Consider the following 20396-nt stretch of genomic DNA (forward strand, 5'->3'; position numbering starts at 1 on the left):
GAAACAATCCATTTTTAAATTTAATATTTTGCTTTAGAGCCAGTAGCTTTTATCATGTTTTTACCACTCTAGAGGGAACTTTAGCGCGCTGTATATTTGTCCATTGGGGTACCAGGGGGTGTATAAAAACATGGTTCTACTAAATAAATCACAAATAATGGACAGTATAGTATTAAATACAGTAGTATATGGTGAATTATCACAGACAAAGCCTGTGCAATCATTGAAAGAAGAAGGAGAAGGGGATGCATTTGGCAGGGGCTGAAACTGGTCCCTGCAATAAGCTTTAGTTGGTTTATGTGGGGCTTAAAGACTGCCTTATGAAAAGGAAGCAAGAAATTCCAATGTGTGTAGGGGGAAAATACAAAATAAACATTCATTTTGAAATAATGTCTGTAATTTCACATGTTGCTCACATTATGTTGCAGCAACTTATCAGCATCTATTTTGAAATCGCAAATTCTGACCTTTGCAAATATTTGTATTTTATTGCTGCTTTTTCCTGAATTGTGTAGCACTTTGTAACTCTGTTTTAAATTGTGCTACATAAATAAAGACTTATTTACGTAGTTACTTACTTACCTTCTCAATATTTTTGGACAACAAAGAAAGTCTTCTTGCTGGAGTGTAAAAAACAGAAACTACTACTCATGATGTGTCCTGAAAATACAAATTATCTTGATCAATGAACTTGAAGAAATCAAGACATGAATGAATACTTTGAAAATAGAATGGTTAAACATCAGTAAAGTAACTGAAATTATCTGACGAACAAAAACGACTAGATTATAGTCTAAAACAAATCTAAAGAAACAAGCCAGGCCCAATATTTTGTTGTCTCCTCTGAGATTTGGTTCTGATCTCTGTCAACCACCAATGGTTGGCAACCAATGTGACCTATACCTGAACCTTCAAGTCCTTGCTGTGTGCCCACACTATTTAACCTTTAAAAGCCACTCTGAACTTGCTATTCAGTAGCAGCCACCATATGAGAGCACATTACATCAATATAATCCCATGTCTTTAGTCAAGGGATTTTGGAAGTCTATGAGCTGAAAAACATCTCATCCAATTACCCTCATTTCTAGGTCTCTATTAGAGTTCACAGAGTTCACCACAGAGTATCTAGTTTTCCTGTCAGACTGAACAATGCACTGTTTGACCACTAGCTGTGCCTGAGGGACAAAAACACTCCTGTTCTGGCCTCTGTGTCACTGTCCATGGTGCTGAACACCACACACCTACAGTACACGACTGTGGATAACAGGCACTTATGAAGCTGTACTTTTTTTTCCATTACATGAAAATTAAATGGAATTCATAGGAGTACACGATAATCACATGTTTAATGTGTTACTTAAAATATCATGCCTGTCCCAATTCCAGATAAATGGGAGGGTTGCGTCAGGAAGGGCATCTGGTGTAAGAATCTCTGCCAAATCAAATATGCAGATAATCTCCTGTGGCGTCCCCTAGAGAGGGAAAATAAAAAAATAGAATGTTTTCTTAGTCTGTTGTTTAATTAGCTTCTATGTTAAGAAGCTAATTAAGATATGATAAGATGAGTAAGATGTTTTTGCTGTTTATATTTGTTGGCTTCTCAGATGGGCAGTACTGAAAACCCACCATCAAAGTCAGAATATTATAAAAAAAATTAAATTCCTACACCGTAAATTATTTGAGATGAAATACAGTAGTTGTGGCACAAAGAGGTCAAATCAAGAGGAGCCATTACTGCCTGTGAAGTAAATTACATGACAACTCCTTAAAGAAGTTTTATTGTCAAGTGAATTCTTTAATAGCTCCTCATATTGGCATCCTAAATGAAATGCCTCTCTGGTCCCCGTAGCTATGATATTGATTTATATCCTAGTCATCTACAGCACAGGATGCTGGCTGCCTGACTTACTGACAAATTACTTTTGAACAGAAGAGGCTGACCAATTCTAGCTCCACTTGACCTTTGGAGATGATTGTCACCACACCGACTTAATTTTGGAATCAAATATCTGATCAAAGCACAAGGAATGATATAACTTCAAAGCACCAAAATGTAATTATTCTCAATCCATAGCTGCAGTGACAAAGTGACATGTTTTTTTAAACATGAATATTCATTGCGAAGGTGCTTTCAGAAAACTGAAGCTCTCAGATATATATATATTGATTTGAATTAGCCGATTATTTTCTCTAGTTCTTTAGTTTGCAATACCGATTGATTAATTGACTGACGTGATTCTTGTCACGTATAAAGAATTTGCTGAGCCTAAACGGGCTTACAAGATATGATAAACCTTCCTTTGCAAACTCAGTTTTGTACATAAACATTTTTAAATCTGCCAACCTTCAGGGTTAGGGAAAGGACTAATTTTCAACGACTCAGGATCACAGACGTCTTGATACATTTACTTTAATGTAAGTCGAGACAACAATAATTGCTTGATTTTATTAATTTGGATTTTTTGCCTTTTTTCTTCACATTTAGTGAGTAATTTGCTTCTAATTGTTTCCATGCTAGGTTATGTGAGGTGAATATATCTTCAATGTCTTTATTACGTGGGATTTACTTCATCTTCTTTTTCATCAGTTTTTTTTGGCATATTAAAACGATTCCACAGTTGTATCCATTTCACATTTATGTGTTATTGACCTAGCAATCCAACTATATTACCCTCATATATTGCCCTGAATGGCCAGAGTAGGAGCAAATTTATGAACACCTAAAAAAACAGTCTTTATATCCCCATATATATATATATACTTGAAGCATAGTTTAATATGGGGGAGACACGTGCACCACAGAGCTGCAAACAGGTGGAATAACCAATATCTTCTTGGCGTATTACCAATTAAGCCTAGAACCAGTATTGATCATCATTTGCATGTTTTTAATTAACATTTCTTTTCTCTGAAATGAGTGAAGACTTTAATTTCAGTTTTTACAAAATCAGCGTCTATGCCGCTGTTGGTGAATTGCTTGCTTCAAACACTCACTGATGTAATTTCACTCAATGATTAATCAGCTTGCTGCTGTTTGAGTGGTGACCCATGCTGATGTTGGTTGTGACTGTTAATACGCTTTTATCTTGTAATCTCATATAATGGCTGTGGGTTTAATCTAAAGCTGGTGGAATAAAATTAAAAGATAGGAATGTGCATCAGAAGAACAACATGAAAGATTAGTGCCAACAATGTTTCTATTATACAATATAGTAATTGTACATTTATCACATGGATTCTTACAGCTCTCTAGTGGTCAAAGTGTCTCATTACACATTTCCCAGATGTACCCATGTGATGCAGTGTGAATTATTTTTTTTGTAGTATTTTAGGTAAGTTCTCATTAATTACCAGGATTTTAAATGCATTAACTGTAGTTGCCTTTTAATCTTGTTTATTTGTAATGTAACTTAATAGTGTTTTTTAATTGTTTCATTACTTTGACTTGTGTTTAGTCCTTAACTTGCATTGTTTAGGGTGAAGATCTGACATTTAATTTATTATTAGTGTCCCTGTCTCCATCCTCTCAATAAGATAAATGTAATCACCCATGACAAACTTACTCAAGGCACATTTCAACAAGAGATCTTGTTGAAGAGATCAACAACATACACAATCTTTTGCTATGGGACAAAAACAAAAGCGATAAATCAACCTTTTTTTTTCCTCTTTACCCCTGCCTTTGTCAAACTAGGTACTAAGGTATCATTAAATGTTTGTTTTGAAATATAACTTCTTTAAAAGAACTGTGAGATGGAAAAATGTTAGGACAGACTTTTTGAATTATTAGATTTTATATGATGAGCCTTTTGTTAAGCATCCATCTTTGGCAGCCTACAACCACGCAAAAAAACACCCCAAAAAATAAAACCTGAACTATGGCTTTAAAGAGGGTTACAACTAAATGTCAGCCCAGTTAGGGCAACACGATATGTTTTATTTTGAAATGCCAGACCGGAAATCTAATCGGAAGACACGGCAATGAATGGGTGGAACACTTATGCCAAGTCCTTCAAAACCACGTGACTATGGCGGAGCGTTTTTTTCCGCGGGAGTAAATGTGAGGATTTGGAAAGGTAGGAAAAAATATAGATGTTTAATTGTCACCTGTGATTTTCATGCTGACCGAACAGAAAACAAGAAAGTGTCCCAGAGTAAACGAACGTCCTTTTGTAGCGACTGCTGGCTCAAAGAATTATAGTAGTGAAGTCAGATCAACTCTTCCTGACAGATCAGAGAGAATCAACTGAAAGTTGCATCATGTCAAATAATCATTCAACCTATAGTAGGTTCATTTTTATGAAGGTTCCATGCAATGTTACTTGATGATTTAAAGCTGGTGCAGCCAGAACATGTTGTGCATTATTGTTATACATATTAACTACTGTTAGTGGCAGATATAAATGTTGTTGATACTGAGAAAGAAACCAGTTATTTACGAGAGTTTTTCCTTCTAGGAACTGAAAAGTTGAAATGTCTTTGCATGGAAATCAAGTGAAAAGAGGAGGAAAAAGACATTAATGACTAGAGAATAAGCACCCAGAGAGTGCAAACCTATAACTCCAGATCCATGTCTTGATCACTACCAAAATCTAATCATTTATTTCCTTGTGCCACAACCAACATACCTTGAAACGTGACATTTCATTGTTATGCTTCTTAACAACACACATATAAACAAAAAGACAAATGCCATCAAAAATATTCATTAATATCCTTGGAGTTAAAAACAATAATACATCATGTAGGTCAGTCATGAGAACGTGGACCAGTGCTGGATTTAGCATGTTAGAGTTCACCGAGCACTTTAAATCCACAGAGATCGACCGATACATCGCAAAACTTGACAGACTGAATATCTGATCCTTTATAATTCGCCTCAGCACAACACCTATCCACCACCTTCACTTTTATGATTAAACCAGCTGGCGAAGAGACGAGTTGCCAGATGTATTGTCTGTTTTTAAGTCTAGTCTAGTATAGTATATTTATCTATAATAACAAATAGGAAAAGTGTAACTAAGCCTCAAGCGTGCTGGGAAAAGTCTGTCTGGAAATGAGTAAACCACTATTTCTGTATAAATAACTGTTGTCAAAACACTGTGTTTCTTTTTCCTTCAGTAACTTCAATATGTCAGGAGTTGTAGTCGTACACGGAGGAGCGTGGGCCATACCAGATGAACTGGCCGAGGCCTCCGTTAACGGAGTCAAGGCTGCAGCACGTAAAGGGATCTCTGTGCTGAAAACAGGAGGAAACTCAGTGGATGCTGTTGAAGCAGCGGTGAGAGCTCTGGAGGATAATCCTGTGTTCAACGCAGGTACACAAAATGTTCCCTAATCAATTTTGGAGGCTGGTGTAACAGCAAGGGATCATGGGACTGCTGCTCATTCATTAATTTAATTCCAGTAGGCCCTGCATAGGTGTATTCCTGCTTCACTATACTCCATTTGAAAACAGCTACTGTAAAACAACAAAGAATTCCCCCACATGTCACACACTTCTTCAATAATTTACAAATCACCTGTCTGTTGAGCACTGTCTCCATCTGCTGGTGGTGATGCCAACATCATCTAGGCTCCATAAAGAAACTGGATGATTATGGTCAACAGGGGCGATGTCATCCCCCAGATTATGGGTGCTCATCTTCGTAATCCAACAATAATCCAGGATGAAGTCTGTGGAAAACAAATTTACATAGATTATGTCTACAAATGGATCTCTCTTGTCTGGTACTTTATACGTTGTCAGTGAATCAGTGTAGGTCAGCCGTTAGCATGGTGAACTTACCTTTCTCACACATTTTTATGTTAGTGTATCAATCATTCACATTGTGTTCTTTTGCTGCTTGTGTGCAATGTTGACACCACCTTGTGGACATGTGAGGGTGTAGCAGGCAACACGAAATTGAATACATGATATCTGGAAAGTATAGTTTTTACTTCATGCAACAGCATAGCTTCATTCTACCACCATTTCTGTTTGTAATTGCACAGTATTGACCATTCTAGAACAAAGTTATTGCTTGTGTAATATTTAATTATAGGGCATGGAGCAACACTTAACGCTGATGGAGAAGTGGAGATGGATGCCATTATCATGGATGGGAGAACACTTGCCAGTGGTGCTGTGTCTTGTTTGAAGGACATTGCCAACCCAGTGTCGCTGGCGCGAGCAGTGATGGAAAAGGTTGTCATCTTGTATACTTCAGCCTTTCTTAATATCTACGCATTGATATTGATTTTACCTCTCGAGAATGTCTCTAATGGCAAACAGCTTTTGTGTGTAATGAGCTGAGTGGCTTCACCCATTAGTGAGAATGTCATTACAAATACATTTTCTATTTCAACTTTTTCATACGCTTGTGCTGCCATGGAAAATGTCAGACTTCCCACATCATGTTGACAGGCAGAGGTGCAAACATGTTTGCAGACAGCATTGGTATGGCCACAGTCCCCACTGAAACACTGGTGACTGAGTTTGAGAGGAAAGAATGGGAGAAACACAAGAAATATGCTACTGGAGTGATGGAGGATTTTAACTCTCAGTGGTGAGAATCTACCGCATTTGACTTATCTTGACTCTTTCTTAGGCAAACTTACATTTTTCTGTATGAATTTTTTACAGTGTACATACTTTTATTTACTTCTAAATAAGCCCATTTTTATACCAAACATGGCAGATGTACAATTTGCATGTTTTTCTCTTTTACTTTGAGTGATACATTATTTTCCTAAATCAAGGGCCCATGATACTGTTGGAGCAGTTGCCGTGGACTGTGCTGGTAATGTTGCATGTGCAACATCAACTGGAGGAATCAGAAATAAGATGGTCGGCAGAGTAGGAGACTCTCCAGTTATTGGTATGAATTTATAAATTTACTTACAGCATGTGGTTGCTCACTCTCTCAGCTGCAGTCAAAATAAAACATTTTAATTTCACTTATTACACAACGTTGGCTATTTTTGTTGTCGTTAACTCACACTGTACTAGTGCCCATTTTTGAAAGTTTTTTTCCCCATGTTGGCATTCTAAAAAGGTGCTGGAGGGTATGCAGACAACTTCAATGGTGCAGTATCTTGTACAGGTCATGGAGAGTCCATTCTTAAAGTCACACTGGCCAGACTCATTCTTTCACATGTTGAACAAGGTAAAATACTCCTCGTTATCAGTTTAACAAAAAAAGGATTTTCATACATTTTAATTAATATCTTCTTCCCCTGCAACACAAACATGCAGGTAAATCGGTGGCCGATGCTTCACAAGTGTCTTTGCGGTACATGGGAGAGCGTGTTCGAGGAGCTGGTGGTGCGATTGCAGTTACTCCATCAGGGCAGTGGGCAGCCTCATTTACCACAGAGCGGATGGCTTGGGCAGCTGTGGAAAATGATGTTCTGTGGTATGGATTAGACCCGAATGCAAGATTAAATGAGAAATTGTAGAAATAACAATTTCATACCCAAAAACATGGGTGTTGCATGTAGCCTAAGAAAAGTGTTTTCTTCTGTATATTGTTTGTAGTTGTAAAAAGTTAGGTTCTCTTACTTTAATTATGGAGACACAGGAGCAACTAGTCCGTACAATTAAAATTACCTAGTTATCTGTGTTGCATATCACATAAACAAATATTGGATTTGCCTGATGCCTTCCATCAAATTGATTTCAAGGTAGTGTGTAAAATGTTGTGACGATGTTGCAGGTGAATACTGTATGGCTTACCTCACCCATCGGTTCCCAGTGTGTTGGAGAACCCAGGTAGACTTTGGTTATCATCAAAATTAAAAAGATGTTTAGTTTATCCATTGTGGGTTATTGTAAAAACATGGATGTATACAAATATTGGTATAATTATTTTGTCTCCAATTTCTGATTAGATTTCCCTTACATTTCACACATTGGATTTTAAAACACATGTTTTATTCGTCAGCACTTGACTCAGGGACTTTAAATACAGCTGACCCCTATGTTTCAGCTGTGTATACCAGGAATTGCTGTGTCCTGGATGAACGGACAGGTCTAATTCCTCACACTGTATAAAAATAAACACCATTGCTGTTTGCAAGGACAAAGTGCTGCTGTGTTTGTGCGACTTCACTGCTCTTCAAGCACCATTAAGCTGTTGTTAACAACAGCCTCACGATGATCCTCCACCTATTTTGACCTATTTGTTGCCCTGTCTATGAAACAGTGGCTGGTTGATGATTTAGAAAACATGCCTATTTTCTTCCACAGTAAATTGAATTGCTTTTTGTTTACATGGTATATTTCACTGACTGAAGTGGAGACAGGAGAGTGACATTTTATTGTTTTATAGGTCTTGACACCCATACCTTTCATACATTATTTTTTGATGGACACAGTTTTCATTTAGTTTTCGCCTGCCATTTATAGAAATGTAGATTTAAATAAATTGTTGGACTTGTAGATGTTGAGTGACGGTTTTCAAGCACCAAGTATCTTAAATATTATTCATCGAAATCGTTGATTCCTGTCATAGTGTTATTTCATAGACTTTTGTTATTTTACTTTGTAGTTCCTACATGGGGCTGATCTTACAAATGCTAGAATGTGAGAATCAAATATAAAAAAATATTTAATTTAAATGTAGTGTTGACTGTTTTACTTTGTTACTTTAATATATGGAAATGGGTATTTCACCTGAACAACATGGTACTGCTGAATCAGGTAGGTCTCAACATACAAGGAATTTACTTTGGCGTTTTGGTGCAGTTACAAACGAGTGTGGTAGTATACTAATTTAAAGCTTATATTTAAAAAGAAGACCAGACACTAGACATATTAATTGTGGAGGTTGTGTGAAATAAATGTGTGTAGGAGCTGCAGGAGAGAACAAATGTGCAAATGGTGTGAGCGTTATGATTTTAAATTGTCCATGCTTTCAACCGCAGGTTCTCCTGCTGTAGAGCAGTAAGTTGTTCTGCTGTCGCTGCCATGAAACTGTAAACACAAACCACGTGACAAGCGGCGCTGCCTGTCAGGGGCTTTGCAGCACTGGGGCAAAACACGGCGGAGTTGGAGGAAGTTACTGGGAGCAACTGTGCTAGCATGTAACCTTACGCGAGTTGGATACGGCATTGCAGCAAGAGAGGAGTAGGAGTTTAATATTTTTCTAAACCCAAATGTTCTAAAGTATTCTAAATGGAAACCCTGGACCAAATACACACGAGCTTGCCCGCGCAGCAGTTCTCAGTCTACTAACAAACTTGGCATTATAGGCCTATGCTAACGCCATTTAGCTAGTCGGAGTGACAGATTTAGCATCGAGCTGTGTAACTCAGTATGCACATATGTCGTTCTGCGTTTGTTAGCTTTTCTGGTAAACGCATTTTATGAATGTATATGTAGTTTTTTACAACAACAATGTTTGCGTTTAAAACAACCAGTTCCCATATGGCAACTCCCATTAGAAGTTAGCGTTATGTTGCCAACAACATAACGTTATTAGCCGCGCTACCACGTTAGCATGGTAACTAGCAATCGACTTCGTGGCAGAGTATGGCCTCACCTATTCACTGTTTTGATAAACATATTAAATTAAATTGGGTGATATTAAATCAATCATTTTATAGTTTCGAATCGGTCCATATGAGAGTTTAGTAGCTAGCGCTATTTGTGTATGTGCTGCTGGGAACTGGCCTACTGTTGTGCTGTACTTATTTATTTTTTTTATCACTGTTTATTTGCACAGTATTTTAACGTTATCCTCCTTGCTTAAGTGATAATATGAATAGTGTCATTGCACTTTGACTAAATTATTACAACCTCGCCTGCGGTACACGATAATGGTTGATAAAATAACGGACTACTCCCAGGCAATAACATCGAGGCTAGCAACGTTGAGCCATCGTTAATCCGGGTGGTATCTACAGTTGATGGAGGGATCTAGAGGTCCCTCTTTACCCTCAACAACTTTATTATTTGTCCTATATATCATGTAACCTGGCAGCATCCTCTACAAATCATAAAGTATTATAAACGTTTGTTTTTACTGTATGCTTTTCAGTAGTTATAATAACAAGTTGTTTCTTCCTTACATTATGTTTGTGTTGTTTTCATCTAGGAGGGCAGCAGCATTCATGGATATTGTGGACACCTTTAATCATTTAATACCCAGTGACCAGTTGGATGACTCCCTGATAACAGGTCAAAATTTGGACTGTGGAGCCAGTAATGAGTTTGGGACAGGACTTGGACTTGAACATTCGCTGAAGAATATGCTCAGTGATAAAGATCCTATGTTTGGTTGTGCAAGCTCTCAGTTCAACCTGCTGGACAATGAGGACCCTGCGTTTTCCGTTACCACTGCCACAGGTATGTGAACAGACAAAAGAAATTGGTAGAAATCTTATGTGCATGTTTTTCTGAATCCAGTCATTGATTAAATGCTGATAACTACAAAGCCATCTTGTGGCTGCTTAACAATATTACTCAATCAGAAGTAACTTATTTGAACAAGCTTTTAAGCATGAATTGCATACTTGCTCACATTATAATCATCAATCAGCAGCACCACTTTCCAATCAGTATTTTATCACTGTGTTCAAACATAAAAATCATGACACAAATTGGTTGGTGAATATGTTTTGGGGAGTCGAGTGTAACACAGTTATTTGTTTCTGTGCCTTTCATTTGTAAATGACATAGTAATAGATATATACATTATTCTCGTAAATATGCAACATTTTTGAGTAGAATATTTGTCTTTCATATTTATATACAAGGAGACACAATTTTTATTATTTTTTCGCCTTCTATTAGCAGGCCTTGATAGTTTAGCACCTGCAGGTCTCACCAGTAAAGTGACAGCTGCAGAGACTACACAAGTCAAGCGTTCTGTTGGGAGGCCCAGGAAACGTCCAAGTAATTTACTTTTAGGTAAGTTGGTCTTATATTTCTGTTGGCGCCATATTAAATCATTAAACTAGAAATGTTATGAGTGACACATTTTGCCATGTTTTGCTGCTTCTTGTTGAAACAGAATATAGTTGTGATCCAGAACCTGCCAACACATCCACTAAAACCATGACCCGAGGACGACCAGGAAGTAAACCAGCTAACAGGCTACAGAAGTCATTTCTCATTGACAATGGAGTTAAAGGCACCCAATTAAAGAAAGAATTAATTCTGGGAGGGCGTATAAATATTAATAATCTTGATGGTGGATTATGGATGAGTCCTTCAGTTGTACTGAGACGATTGACAGTTACAATTGGGGGTTTCAAGATTGAGTTGCTTCCAGGACCCTCTTATCCACAAAACGTTGATACAACCCAATCTGCTCCCTTTGATGATGGTATGTCATATGGTGGTGATGTGGGTTTTGCCGTGTTGTCAGATGATACTGTTAATATGCAGAATCCCATATCTGAGACCGTGGCAGTGGTGGATGCAACTGAGAAGAGCACTGCTGATGATTTAGCCCTTGGGCTGGGCCCATATGTGAATCCTAATGATGTGCAGACTTCTAATGGAACAATAAAAGGGAGCCCCTGCACACAGGAAACAAAGCTTGACAATCAGATTGTTGCTGTTGTGCAAAAGATAGTGACAGAAGAGAAAGAAGACATCAAACAGCCACAATCCAATGAGAATAACAAAACTTCAGTATGTAAGGTTGACAGTAAGGGAAAGCAACCGATTGTGGCCAAAAATCCAAACAATCCAAAGTCCAAACAAGGACTGACCATAAACAAGGATAAGGATTTAGTTTCATGTAAACCAAGCACCACAGTTAAGGAGCATAAAGTATCTCCTACCTCACCATCAAATGTCATTCAAAGAAGTGATCTGCACAAAATCAAATCTCCTAAGGAAAAGAAAGACATGTCACCACTGAAAAGGCCCACAGAAAATGCCCAAAGTGAGATTGCTACTAAAGTGCTAAAGGTACAGGGTACAGGAGATGGTAAATTGAAGCCAAAATTACCAAAGTCACCAAGCTCTGTTGTGAAGAAGAGCCCACCATCAGCCAACCGCGCTGGGGATCATCAGACGCCAAACAAACATTCTGGCCCCAAAGTTGAGATGGCTCATCCAGTGCACAGTTGTCCAAGTCAAACGTTAAAAACACCTGATGAAGGAGGGCAGGAAAAGTCCAAACTGAAAAAGCTGGAAAAGATTCTTCAAAGACAGAAAAGTAAAAATCCAAGAAGCATCTCTGTGGATGAGCCACAGCTGTTTATTCCAGATAATGCTCCTGTTGCGAAGAAGGAAACCACTGAGGAGCAACCCGCTAACAGTGACACTGTATGGGATGGAAACAACTGTTGTGGTCTGTGCAAGCAACATCACAATAACATGTAAGTGTTGCTTTTCACCCTAAAGATAGTAAAGAATAGTGCAGTGTAAAAGCATTATTAGAACAATGAGTAAAATATTGTTTTGCATTTACTGAGCACAGCATGCAGTATTTGAACAGTTCCATAGACCTGTCTGACTCCAGCTCTGTTCTCTGGTTAACACGACTTAATACTTAGTTGCAAACACACCTTAATTAATTGTGTACTTCGTCTAGGTTCATGGTTGGCTGTGGTCGCTGTGACGACTGGTTCCATGGCGACTGCGTTGGTCTCGACCTGTCAAAGGTACGTGAAATGGAGGAGGAGGACGAGATGTATGTCTGCTTGAAGTGTTGTGAAGAAGAGAGCAAAAAGGTGGAGCCAGAGCCCCCAAGTATAACCAAACCAGAAGTTCCAGCTAAGACAGAGGCTCAGGACCATAAGCTGCCTCCCAAATCCAGACCAGGAACCTCCCAGATACTGGCATCTGGAGGTGTCAGACCAGTAAGAAAGGTAAATACTGTCATTATTAAACCATTTTACAAATATTTTACTTTCAACAGACTTTGTATTTGTTCCCTCAGATAATTCATCCTCTGATATTATTCATAGCCAGTGTAACCACTACACAATGCAGGAGGACTACACATGGGTGTGTGGTTAACACAGTGTACTCACCAGTTTACATTTTCCTGCACATAAAACTAGAGCTGCAACAATTAGTCTATATAAAGTAATTTTGGTTACTAAATGAATGTGTACTTTGATATGAGATCAATTGGGTTGAGTGTTTTTAAAATAAAAACGTGAATATTTAATATTAAAGAACCCCACCCAAAAAGACATATGAATATCTTTGGTTTGTGGACAAAACAAGACATTTGAAGATGTTATTTTGATGTTTACGAAACTCAAGGGTTACGATATGTCGTATTTTTTCATTTAATTTCCTGTAATATTAATTGGAATTTTTCTTTTAATTCTTTCTTAATATAGGATCCCGAGAGAAGGCATTCTGCAGATGCAGCTTATAAAACAGGTTTGTAACTATTAATTTGCATTACACAAGATTAAACAGGTCCTTTCAAGTGATTGATTGTAAGATAACAATTTATGAATGATGATAATAGAATTTCAGAACAGAGTTGATTGATTTGCAAGTATAACTAAAAGCAGCAGTAACGTTGACATTATTAAAGTCACTACATCCATTTAATATCTCTGCAAATAAATCCAAAGTGTCAGTAGAATAAATAATGTAACATACATCACAATACTGCATGAAGTTAAGAGAGAATAAAGAACACAGATCTCAGTCGGTATCAGTCTCTCCTCCTCCTCTCTGTTCTCTTCTTTCCTCTTTGCAACTACTGTGATTCACTGCCTGCAGGTATTGCTGGTTCAGGGAGAGAGAAACTGTGCTGTGTTGTATTACGATTTGTGGCAAATCAACAGGCTTCATACAAGCAGCTTCTGCAGTTTGACATAACCTCTTAAATTTAATTTCAGCTATCTTGTTGAACTCTTACTATTTTATAATTGTTGTGGTGACAGTGTTTCCTCACCTGCTCACTAGATATTGATATTCTGTTTGTACAGGCACTCACCTGAAACATGAGACAAAAAGTAAAACAGCTTCAAAGAAGCCTGTGTCTGTTGACGCAGTCAGGAGAAATGTGCGTGATTCGCTGAAAGAAATCCTGACACAAAGGTAAGTGTTTCATTATCTAAGACTGGATATTAACGTTGTACTCCAAGCGTTTTTGTTGAAAATGTGACATCAAAAATGCGGCACTTTCTGCTTTTTAGACTGAAGGAGTCTGATTTGAGCATCTCAGTGGAGAGGGCCTCTGAAGTTGCCAAGAAGACAGAGAGAGAACTTTTTCACTTGTTTAAAGATACAGACAATAAATACAAGAACAAATACAGAAGCTTAATGTTTAACCTCAAAGATTCTAAAAATAATGTAAGTACCATTTCAAAACAGATTCATGTGTACGGTGTTTTGCTGCTTTGTTTCAATTTTCTTTTATATCAATCGTATCACTTAGGTCCTTTTTAAGAGGGTTCTAAAAGGGGAAATTTCACCTAGCAATCTAATTCGAATGAGTCCCGAGGAACTGGCCTCAAAAGAATTGGCTGCTTGGCGACAAAGGGAGAACCGACACGTAAGTACTTCGGCACAGATACGTATCTGCAAGAGTCCTTGATAATTTTGCTATGGAAATGTATCTCCATAACATGTTTCTTGTGTGTGTGTTTGTATTTGTTTTAAACTAAAGCATACAAATCCTTTTTTTCCCACAGACTATTGAGATGATTGAAAAGGAGCAAAGAGAGGTAGAGAGACGACCCATCATTAAGATCACACACAAGGGTGAAATTGAAATTGAAAGCCAGGAACCAGCGAAAGCTCCAGAGCCTGCTGATGTAAGAACACATCAAATATTACTCTGCGTCACATATACAAGCAAATAAGGATGATGTGTTTTACAGATTATTTTCCCAATGTTTCTCAGCTGGACCCTCTGCCCAAAGTGACAGAGGTGTCAGTAGAACCTCTGAAAACCTCAGAGAAGAAAACGGAGACCACCAAGAGAGAAGAGAAAGACACTACCAACCAACACAAGTCACATTTATTTGACCTGCACTGCAAAATTTGCACTGGTAAACCTTGATCTGAGCCAAAAATGATCTACAAAGATATGTCTACAAATGTTTTTGTGTGATTATCTTTCAAGCCTCAAGCCATGAATTAAGAATGACTGAATTCATTCTTAATTCTTTGGTTTCATTAGGTCGAATGGCGCCCCCTGTGGAAGAAGCACCTACCAAAGTGGTCGCTACTACAGTTGTCAGAAGGCAGTCCACCAAAACGGAAGAAACTAAGAGCTCAACTGCATCCACACTTGGTGATGACTTGCACCTCAGTGTTTTGGAGGAGAGCTTTAGACATGCCCAGTCGGGCCATGAAGCAAGGTAGACCCTTATTTCTGACACCCCGTGGCTCTTGTGTAGAACTTCTTTTTGCAAACCTTCTGTGTTATATTTGTCACAGGTCAGATCATGTAACTGGGCGAGATGAAGAGGCCTCTTTCCTTTCCAACTTGAAGTCCCTGTGGCGAGGTTTCATTCACATGCACTCGGTGGCAAAGCTTGTAACAAAAGCTTTCCCAATCTCTGGCATTTTGGATAACTTGACCGAGGTAAAGTGGGAGCAACCTCACATTAGAGTTAAAACAGCTGTTGAAATATCCTTGACAGTAATATTCACACTCCATCCCCCCTTTCAATAGGACCTTCCAGATAGCATTCAAGTTGGAGGTAGGATAAGTCCACAGACAGTGTGGGATTACTTGGAGAAGATTCGGGCAACTGGAACAAAAGTGAGTTTTGGGAGGTTTTCCTCGGAAGATGAATATAGCACCCTTCAGTCACCTGTTAAATGGTGCAGGATTGTGTTGGAGCACTTTTAGCATCAAAAGTGTATAATATAACTTAAAACATACATTTTAACAATAACAAGAAGTTCTGATAAAGAGCAGCTCCAGTTTAAGTTTATACTATTAAAATCTTTGTAACGTGATGCATTTAACAGCCGTTTCTTTAAATCGTCATTGTTTGGAAGATTTTACTGACAAATGTTGTTTTTTTTAAATCTCATTAAAGGAGGTGTGCCTGATTCGCTTCTCACCTGAGACCGATGAAGATGAGATTTCCTACACTCTTTTGTATGCGTACTTCAGCAGTCGTAGGCGTTTTGGGGTGGTGTCTAATAACCGGAAACAAGTGAAGGACATGTATCTCATTCCGTTGGGTGCTACTGAAAAAGTTCCACATCAGCTTGTTCCCTTTGATGGGCCAGGTAACCTGAATACAAGACTGATATACAGATGCATAATTATTTTTTTTCCATATTTGATCTTTTAAACTTAATTTGTCTCTTTGATAGGTTTAGAAAACAACCGTGCCAACCTTCTTCTTGGACTCATAATTCGCCAGAGACCTAAAAGGGATTTTCTTACTGTGGATGTGAATGAAACGGTCAGGATTATTCCTGAAATCAAGCCCATCACCGTTTCCACTAAAGAAACCAGAGCAACAGAGGAGGACGAGAAGTTTTTTCTCTCTACCTTGATTACTACTCCTAAAAACGAGAAGGACAAACTACTTAACACTACTGAGGATGTTGATGAGCCAGTCACAGAGACTTTTCAAGAACCATCTGCATCGGAGGAAACCGCCAATCAGGAATCACAAAAACCTCTGCGCTTTCTTCCAGGTGTGTTAGTTGGCTGGGGAGGAGAATTGCCACCTCTGCCAGATGTTGGAGGAAAACCTATAATAATGGCAGATGACAACCCAAAGATCCAACCATCTCCAAAAACAGATGCATCAGCTGGAAACACTAAAAGTCCAACAGCTGCCACACCACGAGAGCGCTTTGTCATCAAAAAGAAAGAGGCTAAACCTGCTAAAGCTGAACCTGAGCTCTCCAGCCCGACTGATGTATCTGCTGCAAACAACTTATCAGGAAAAGATGTTGCTATGGCGACCCATGGGGCTCATATCTCTCTCAAAGATAAGCCTCCAGATGTATCGACTGAAGCATTCCTGGCAAGCTTGTCAGCATCTCCAAGTGGGACAGAAACTAACAGTGCTGCCTCAGCAAACAAAGGGGATGCTGGCCTTTTGTCTGAAGCTGAAAAAGGACCATCTGAAGGGAATTTGTTGTCACAGTCAAAATCCCAGGCTGCTTCAGATCCCACAAATAGCTCAAAACCTCCTTTAAGTGGAATATTGAAAAAATCCTTAGCATATTCCAGTGTGATTGAAGATAAAACAATGGTGCTACAAAAGGATGAAGCCAGCAATGCAGCTCCTTTAAATCCTAAACCCGTTCCTGTGTTGAGCTCCACTAGAAATGATTCAGTTACACCATTTCACCAAGGATATTTACAGCTTTCTCAAGCCAAGAACAAGCCTGAGGAACAAACCCAGACAGTGATTACATGTAAAAAGGAAGAGCCTGTCATGGCCAAAACTGGTACTGCTGTAACTCCAGTACTATGTCATCCTGAAGTGCAGGAACCACATGCAGAACCAGTTTCCCCAGCATTCAACAGTGCAGCTCCAGTTCCACTACAACAGCCTCAGGTACTTGGCAGCTTCGACTACTCAAGCAGCCCACTACCTAACACAATCTCCGACGCAAACATCCAGGATCAGAACCATAGTTCACCAATGGCTCAGGATAGTGCTTCACATGTTCCTGGACTTGAGTCACAGTACCCTGAGAGTTACTCTCAGCAATCTGAGCAGCCACCATCATCTTTGGCCAAGGACCACAGGAGACTAGAAGAGCAATACAGTGACCCATGGGAGAGGCCACGGAACACAGAGGACAGAGAGCGGCGGCACAGCCACCACAGGGACTCTCATCATGGAAAAAAGAGCCGACATCACGACCGGGAGCGGGAAAAAAAGCACGATCGCAGCCATGATGACAAGCACAGAGATAGGAGCAGACACCACGGACACTCAGAGTATGGTGAGAAGAGGAAAGAGAGGCACCACAGTGAAGAATACAGCAGTCGCCACAAGGACAGACATAGACACAGACGAGACTCTGATTATGAGAATGGACGGAGAAGTTCTAAAGACAATTATTCATAATTTTTTTTTTTTTAAAGCAGAGTAGTGCTAGAAGGACTGCTATCAGCTTAATTGTTTATTTTATACATCATTATGCAGCTTATAGGCCATTTCTTATGTTATACAGCCAAAATGAGATCATTTCAGTAGGACTGTAAAGGTTGTTAAAGACGCTTCAGACCAAGAAGATAATTATGATGAAGCATTTTAAACTTTTTAAGCTTTTTATTATACATGTCATGTTTTGTACTAAGCTACTGTACTGACTGCAAATAAGTAAATATTTTCAGTCCTGCCGTAACATGTGAGGACCATTAGGTTAGAGGTTTAATTTTCAGCATTTTGAATGAATGTAACAGTAAACATTTCACAGAAGGTAGATCTAAACAGCGGCATCGCCCCCCAACAACTTTTATTTCTTTTAAGTTTCTTAAATATTTTAAACTTACTTTCTATTGAAAAGTATGTACATTTTGGCTCGTAATATACTTTAGAGATGACGTGTGCCTTTGCACTGTGTGTTTATGTACAGTTCGTAATAAAGCTAATCCTTTTTTTTATTGTTGATTATAAAAACTTGTATGTCTTTTTATCCACGGCAACAACAAAAAAAAAACTAATTACAGGGGCCTGTTTACATTCAAGTAATATAATAATCTACAAGTTGGTAATAGGGTGAACAAATAACAGCAAGGTTAAGATTGTGCCACTAACTTTTCAACTACAAGGAGTTCATTCACACTACTACAAACTGTCCCCATAGACATTAAAACCCTCGCTACTATTGAGAAATTTCAACGGCTGGGTGTCTTCAAACAAATATATATTCCTAAGATTCCCTTCAAAGCCTTTTGAAAACAATCCAGAGGTGATAACGGATACATTTCTGTGTAGTTCAAACCCTCCGAAGTAAAGATGACCCCTGTAGTTTAAGGCCACATAACGCTCAAATGGGTCCACGTCTTCATAAAGAATTCTCCTACTGTTCAGGAACACCTGAATAACGGTGCTGTTTAAAGACACGGATACGTTGTGCCATCGATTGCAACACAGCGTAAGATTTCTGAATATGAACGGGGGGGAGAGTCTCTCTCCGAGATTCACGGTCATTTTTAGGAGACCACTCTCGAGTCCAACTGCGAGGTAGTCGTCGTCTTCGTGTTGGGCTTTTCCCATCCACATGATCAGACCGTCATTTGAGTTTGTGCTGAAGCTGAAAGAAACCTGTGCGTTTTTCAGGTTTCTTGTGTTATATCTCGAGTCAAAGTATTTAACATACGAGTTGCCGACAAACTTGAGAGTGTCTGTGGACGTTTGTGCATCACAGTACCTCCCTCCCCTTCCTAAGGGGCAGATGCAGTGGTATGAGGTTCCATTAGATGGGACACACAAGGAGCCATGTTTGCAGATGTTGTTTGCACAGCTTACAGATTGGTTACACACAGAGCCAGTCCATGACAGCGGGCAGTCACATGTGAATAAGTGACTTCCTGTTGCCCTGCACTGACCCCCATTTTGGCACACCTTGTACCCACAAGCGGTCCCATCCCAGTCCCTTACATTTGCTCCACTAACTGCCCCCCTCTCTGTTAACTCAAGCTCCTGGTCGTTGATTACGAGTTCTCTTACGCCACCAGTGAAGCCCACTGCTTCTCCCGCAGTTGCATCAGTGGAGACGAAACTCAGGGTGGACACGCCCCCGACAAAGATGTCTGTGGCAACATCGAGAGAGGTCATCCCTTCAGTCACGTTCTCTCTCACCTCCTTACCATCCAGACTGAGAAAGCCCCGGTGACCGATTCGGCCCGCTATCACGGTGTGCCAGGTACTTCCGTGCAAGTCCACTTTGTCAGCAGACTGCAGAATGCGAGTGCCGTCCCCCAGATCATATCTAAGCTGGACAAACCCAGATTTCAGGAAAAGGCAGAGAAAGTCTCCTGTTGGGAGAAGAAGAAGAAAAAAAAAAGGTATTTTCACAGGAAAGTCAGATGAATATATACACAGTAATGTGCAAAAGTCAGGACACCAGCAGCTTTGTCAAATTCTGTGCTCTTTGCCATTTGGATTAGAATGTTGTGACATTCTGTGTGTTGGTCACATATTAGCAATCTTTCAAGCATGTAATGCTGAAGCATGTCTTGAATAAACCTGGGGTTTCACAGCAGATATTTTTCTACCAGAAATAGGATAAACACAGTTTTACCAATAACAATGAGTGTTTTTGCCTCAGTTTAAGAACGCCAGCGTTGTGCTATTATTAAAGCGTAAGGGTAGGTCACACTAAATGCCACTTCTACCGGTTTTTTTTGTCCTATAAATGTGTTATCTCACTACAGCATACGTGTTTTCCTGTATTTTCTGGATAAGGTGATAGAGAAAATTGCTAAAACAACACAACTATTGTTGACTAAGAGTTCTGTATATATATTTTAGAACAACATTTT

The 20396-nt window shown here is 39.1% G+C and overlaps 3 protein-coding genes across 4 annotated transcripts in view; 2 read left to right on the forward strand and 1 right to left on the reverse strand.

Annotated features, from left to right (window-relative positions):
- The first annotated feature begins 3997 nt into the window (after positions 1-3997).
- Positions 3998-8067, forward strand: si:dkey-103j14.5 (isoaspartyl peptidase/L-asparaginase). Its single transcript, XM_044045184.1, has 7 exons — positions 3998-4076; positions 5122-5318; positions 6045-6187; positions 6385-6548; positions 6742-6860; positions 7038-7148; positions 7238-8067. Exons 2-7 carry the CDS (start codon positions 5132-5134, stop codon positions 7438-7440), a joined length of 927 nt encoding a protein of 308 aa, XP_043901119.1. The 5' UTR covers positions 3998-4076; positions 5122-5131; the 3' UTR covers positions 7441-8067.
- A 927-nt stretch (positions 8068-8994) lies between these two features.
- phf3 (PHD finger protein 3) lies at positions 8995-18512 on the forward strand. 2 transcript variants are annotated; one of them, XM_044045627.1, is made up of 16 exons: positions 8995-9109; positions 10080-10330; positions 10778-10894; positions 10998-12318; positions 12534-12810; positions 13294-13336; positions 13897-14008; positions 14107-14263; positions 14349-14465; positions 14605-14727; positions 14817-14964; positions 15096-15276; positions 15356-15503; positions 15594-15683; positions 15967-16162; positions 16250-18512. In XM_044045627.1, the coding sequence occupies exons 2-16, from the start codon at positions 10096-10098 to the stop codon at positions 17971-17973; spliced, it is 4989 nt and encodes a 1662-aa protein (XP_043901562.1). In that variant the 5' UTR covers positions 8995-9109; positions 10080-10095; the 3' UTR covers positions 17974-18512. The 2 variants fall into 2 exon arrangements, with proteins under 2 accessions (XP_043901562.1, XP_043901561.1); XM_044045626.1 differs by having other exon boundaries at positions 9055-9109; positions 10781-10894.
- eys (eyes shut homolog) overlaps positions 18175-20396 on the reverse strand; it is a 146590-nt gene continuing 144368 nt past the window's right edge. Inside the window, exon 50 of the mRNA XM_044045628.1 lies at positions 18175-19889. Coding sequence (XP_043901563.1) covers positions 18697-19889 — 1193 coding nt within the window. The 3' untranslated portion in view covers positions 18175-18696. The remainder of the gene's footprint in view (positions 19890-20396) is intronic.

Source organism: Solea senegalensis, linkage group LG15, assembly GCF_019176455.1.
Source record: "Solea senegalensis isolate Sse05_10M linkage group LG15, IFAPA_SoseM_1, whole genome shotgun sequence".
NCBI lineage: Eukaryota > Metazoa > Chordata > Actinopteri > Pleuronectiformes > Soleidae > Solea > Solea senegalensis.